This window comes from Aegilops tauschii, chromosome 6 (assembly GCF_002575655.3).
Source record: "Aegilops tauschii subsp. strangulata cultivar AL8/78 chromosome 6, Aet v6.0, whole genome shotgun sequence".
Lineage (NCBI taxonomy): Eukaryota > Viridiplantae > Streptophyta > Magnoliopsida > Poales > Poaceae > Aegilops > Aegilops tauschii.
The window spans coordinates 494,775,678-494,780,544 of record NC_053040.3 but is presented as its reverse complement, the minus strand read 5'-3'; the positions used below and the strand labels follow the sequence as shown (position 1 = coordinate 494,780,544).

The 4,867-nt window shown below is 59.1% G+C and overlaps 1 protein-coding gene across 1 annotated transcript; it reads left to right on the top strand.

Moving 5' to 3' along the window:
- Positions 1 to 352: 352 nt before the first annotated feature.
- Positions 353 to 4,599, top strand: LOC109787317 (inactive leucine-rich repeat receptor-like serine/threonine-protein kinase At1g60630). The gene is made up of 2 exons (XM_020345884.3): positions 353 to 2,227; positions 3,719 to 4,599. The coding sequence occupies exons 1-2, from the start codon at positions 775 to 777 to the stop codon at positions 4,399 to 4,401; spliced, it is 2,136 nt and encodes a 711-aa protein (XP_020201473.1). The 5' UTR covers positions 353 to 774; the 3' UTR covers positions 4,402 to 4,599.
- The last annotated feature ends 268 nt before the right edge of the window (positions 4,600 to 4,867 follow it).

Sequence of the window (4,867 nt, the reverse complement as noted above, 5' to 3'; positions counted from 1 at the left end):
ATAATAAAACTAGAGGCGTGGAAGGAATGGATGAACAGTTTGCGGCTGCGGGAAAGAGGATCTTGGTCAACTGCCACTGCCATGGCTGGATCGGCACGCGAGCACGAGGCATCCTCCATGGATACAGATTCCTCCCTGCCGCTCTGCAGCAAAGAAGAAAGTAAGGAAGGGAATATTACAGTCAGTAATTACACTGTTAGTAAAATGGGCGTCCGTCAGGCTTTCCACAGCCCCGAGGAGCTCTGCTCAGCCACCCCATTGACCCACTTATTACTGACCCAAGTGTGATAGAGGTGGGTGGGTGGGGATAATCACTGTGCTGTGCTGCCTCCTCTGATTTTACCACCATGCTCCACTCCAGAGAGGTCGCAAAGTTAATCATCCACCTCCGTCAGAGTCAGAGAGCATGTGGTGCACTACCCCAGTCTTCACTCCAGTGTTAATTACTGATCACAGCATAGCAGTCTTTCTTCTTCCTCCTCTCGCCGTCTCCGGCAAGCCGACCCACCCTCTCACGCGCGCACGCTGCCGCATTTAGTTAAGCAGCAGCTCATGCTCATGCTCCGTCCCTCTCCCCTTTTCCTTTCCTTTCCGGACAAGAGATCCAAGGCAACGCACCAGCTTCTCCCTCCCCTGCCTTGTCCGTTTCTTTTCTTTTACAGCTAGCTCCCTCCCTCAGCTCACTGCCCCTCCCATTAATGCCGCCCACCCGCCATTGCTGACCTCCCCTTCCTGCCTCCCTTCCTTCACGCGCCGAGCTCCACACTCCACGCCATGAAGCCCCCCGGACCCCTCTCGCCGCGCCACCTCCTGCTCCTCCTCCTTCTCTACCATCAACTCTTCCCCCTACCCGCCACCCTCGCCGCCACCGGCACCACAGCAACCGACGCCGACGCGCTGCTGGCCCTCAAGTCCGCGCTGGACGCCTCCAACCGCCTCCCATGGCACCCCTCCACGGCCCGCACCCTCTGCACCGCCTGGCCGGGCGTGCGCCAGTGCGACCCCGCCGGCCGCGTCACCAAGCTGGTCCTCGAGAACCTCAACCTCACCGGCACCCTCACCGCCGCCCTCCTCGCCCCGCTCTCCCAACTCCGCGTGCTCAGCCTCAAGGCCAACGCGCTCTCCGGCCCCGTGCCCGACGGGCTCGCCGCGGCCCTTCCCAACCTCAAGCTGCTCTACCTCGCGTCCAACGCGCTCTCCGGCCCGCTCCCCGCCAGCCTCGCGCTGCTCCACCGCGCCACCGTCCTCGTGCTCTCCGGCAACCGCCTCTCCGGCCGGATCCCGCGGGAGCTCGCGGGCGTGCCGAGGCTGACATCGCTGCTGCTGGACGGGAACCTGCTGACGGGGCCGGTGCCCGCGCTCCCGCAGAGCACGCTCCGGGCGCTCGACGTCTCGGGCAACCGGCTCTCGGGGCAGATCCCGGGCGTGCTCGCAAGGCGGTTCAACGCGTCGGCGTTCGCGGGCAATGGCGGGCTCTGCGGGGCGCCGCTCGCCGTGCCCTGCGTCGTGGCGGCGGCTCCCGGGCTCATGTCGCTCTCCCCCGCCACGGCCGCGTTCGCGCCGCTCCCTCCCCCCGGCGGGTCCGGCGGCAGCAGCGGCCGCCGCAGGAAGGCCGCGATAATCGCCGGGTCGACGGTGGCGGGGGCGGTGGTGCTTGCTCTCCTGGTCGCGGCGGCCGTCATGGCATCGCGGCGCGGGCGCGGCAGGAACAAGCGGGTGGCCGGCGACGTGGACAAGGGCGGCCTCGGCACGCCGGAGGAGCAGGCCGAGGAGGACGCGCAGCACCAGCACCACCAGCAGCAGCGCTCGGGCAACGCAGCACTGCCGCCGGCGACGAACGCGGCGGCGGCGGGCGGCCGGGAGTTCTCGTGGGAGCGGGAGGGGATCGGGAAGCTGGTGTTCTGCGGGGGCGCGGCGGAGGCGTACAGCCTGGAGGAGCTGCTGCGGGCGTCGGCGGAGACGCTGGGGCGCGGGGAGGCCGGGAGCACGTACAAGGCGGTGATGGAGACGGGGTTCATCGTGACGGTGAAGCGGATGCGGTGCGGCGACGCGGGGGGCGCCGGCGGGGTGGGCGGCGGGGCTCTGGAGTTCGGGCGGCGGGCGGAGGAGCTCGGACGGGTGCGGCACCCGAACGTGGTGGCGCTCCGGGCATACTTCCAGGCCAAGGAGGAGCGGCTGCTGGTGTACGACTACTACCCCAACGGCAGCCTCTTCTCCCTCGTCCACGGTCAGTCGTCTTGTTCCTCCTCGTCCCCCCATTCTCGCCATTGCCATGCTCCGTTCTCTCTGAAAGAAAGAAAGAATCTGCTGGTGCTGCGCTGCATTTGAACCATTTTTCAGCTCAGTTCCTTGCTCGTTGCCATCCGTCCATGGTTAGGATGAATTTATAACGCGATTTTTTGCACTGTTAACTTACCTGCACCGATTAAGCAAGTTAAGTACTAGTAGTAGCTAGCATTGATTCATTCATGTGAAGTGGTGAACACTGAACCGCACGCACACGTCCTGCCCGTGCCCGTGCCCATGAACCAACCAATTAATCCAAAATGGAAGGGAAAAGGGACGATTTTTCTTGCTGTCGCTCACGGCATTGAGATTGAGTGAGCAAAATCACGGGGGAAAGCAAGCAGAAGCAGAAGCAGAAGCAGTTGCGCATCCAACCATCTCTATTTCTCTGTTTTCTTGTTGGGTTGCTGAGGCAAAGCAGTAACTCAAGGCCGCCGCACTCTCTGGGTCTGGAGTCTGGACTCTTGTGTTGCGATGCTGCACTAGGTTCCATTTCCATGGCCGGTTTCTTCTTGTGCTACGTGACAACATTGGTATGCCTCTGCTTCACCATAAGTAAGTGACAAAAAAAGTCCAGCTCTTATGATTTATTCATAAAAAATAACAAACAAGAATGGCTGGACATGTGTAGTACTAGGAGGAGTGGTTGGTGCCAAGCCATGTGACGTGGATGCATTTCATGGCGGAGTTGCTAGCCAGCTGCTTTTTATTATTATTAACTCACTCACTCATACTGCAAATTTCTTAAGTGCTCTGCGCTCCCTGGAACTGGAACTGCTCAAACATGTGTACCAGGCCATGCCAGCATGTGGCCTGGAGGCTGGAACAAGACCCTAGGCCAGCATGTCCTTGTTTTCATTGATCCATGCATGCGAATAAGTCCCACATGAACACGCCCCCAGGAAGACACGCCGTGCCGTAAATCTAGCCAGCCAGCCAGCCACAAGATCACTGGACCAGATCAATACTACTACTACTAGATGAACACAAAAAACAAGTACGACTAGTACTACTAGATCTCACTGAAACTGAAGGAAGAATCTTCTTTTTCTCTTCATATAGAGAAATAAAATACTAAGAAGAAGGTTCAGTACACGAGCATGCGGGGAGCCTTTTTTTTTTATCCTTGTCCTCTCAATTTTATAACTTTTGTACGAAGCAGTACTAAGTTTGAGACACTTATTTTGAGACGGAATACCCCTCCGTTTCTAAATACAAGTCTTTGTGAAGATTTCACTATGAACCGCATGTGGATGCATTTTAGAGTGTAGATTCACTCATTTTGCTCCGTGTGTGGTCCATAGTGGAATCTCTCCAAGTACTTATATTTTGGAACGCATGGAGTTTACAATAGAAACCCATGATTATCATGCATCTTTTATGATTTAAATGTGGTATAATGGTTGGAAATGCATGCATGGGTGCAATGCAGGGTCTCGGCCGTCGAGCAAGGGCAAGCCGCTGCACTGGACCTCCTGCATGAAGATCGCCGAGGACATCGCCGCCGGCCTGCTGCACCTCCACTCCTCCGCGATCGTGCACGGCAACCTCAAGCCCTCCAACGTCCTCCTCGGCCCCGACTTCGAGTCCTGCCTCACCGACTACGGCCTCGTCCCCGCCCTCCACGCCGCAGGCGCCGACGCATCCTCCGCCTCCCTCCTCTACCGCGCCCCGGAGACCCGCTCCTCGTCCATGGCCCACGTGTGCTTCACGGCGGCTTCGGACGTGTACAGCTTCGGCGTGCTGCTGCTGGAGCTGCTCACGGGCCGCGCGCCGTTCCCGGACCTCCTGGACCAGCGCGGCGGCGGCGGTGCCGACGAGGTGGCCGCCTGGGTGCGCGCCGCGCGCGAGGAGGAGATGTCCACGGAGTCGGGCGGTGAGTCGGCCGCGTCCGGCGCCGCCGGCCCCGCCGAGGAGAAGCTGGGCGCGTTGGTGGGCGTGGCGGCGGCGTGCGTGGCCGCGGACACGGGCGCGCGGCCGGCCACGGCCGAGGTGCTCCGGATGGTGCGGGAGGCGCGCGCCGAGGCCATGTCGTCGTCCAACAGCAGCGACCGCTCGCCCGCGCGCTGGTCCGACGCCGTCATCATGGGCGCGCCGGGGCCGCCGACGGACTGACCACTCCGGTCTGGTTAGCATCTCCAGTGATTGATCGAGCTGGTTACATACATTGATTGATTGGGATGAGATCCTCTCGATCTCCAGTTAAGCTAGCTAGTAGATAGGATTTTATTTGGTTTGTTTGATCAGTTGTTGGATCTGTAGATCGCTAGCTTTGATTTCGAAATGCACCATCGATCATCATGTAGTTAATTACTCCGAGTTTGTGTCATCAGATTGAGCCATGGAGGTAGTTACAAAGATACAAAATCCTCTTCCGCTACAAACACGTCTACATGCCAACGTCGTTGCCAAAGCACTCCTATTTTCTTTTAAAAAACACAGTACAGTTGAGACAACACGGACGAAGATGCTCGCATACATATATACACTCGTTTGTACGACGAACACATGCACATTCTACTCGTATGAGCATCTGTGCGAGGCTACATACAAATATACACTCGTTTGTACAAACGAACAC

Excerpts from the sequence above, each read along its gene's own strand:
- LOC109787317 (XM_020345884.3), top strand. The coding sequence starts at position 775 with ATGAAGCCCCCCGGACCCCTCTCGCCGCGCCACCTCCTGCTCCTCCTC. Across the intron at positions 2,228-3,718 it reads CCTCTTCTCCCTCGTCCACG|GGTCTCGGCCGTCGAGCAAG; the intron begins GTCAGTCGTCTT and ends GGTGCAATGCAG.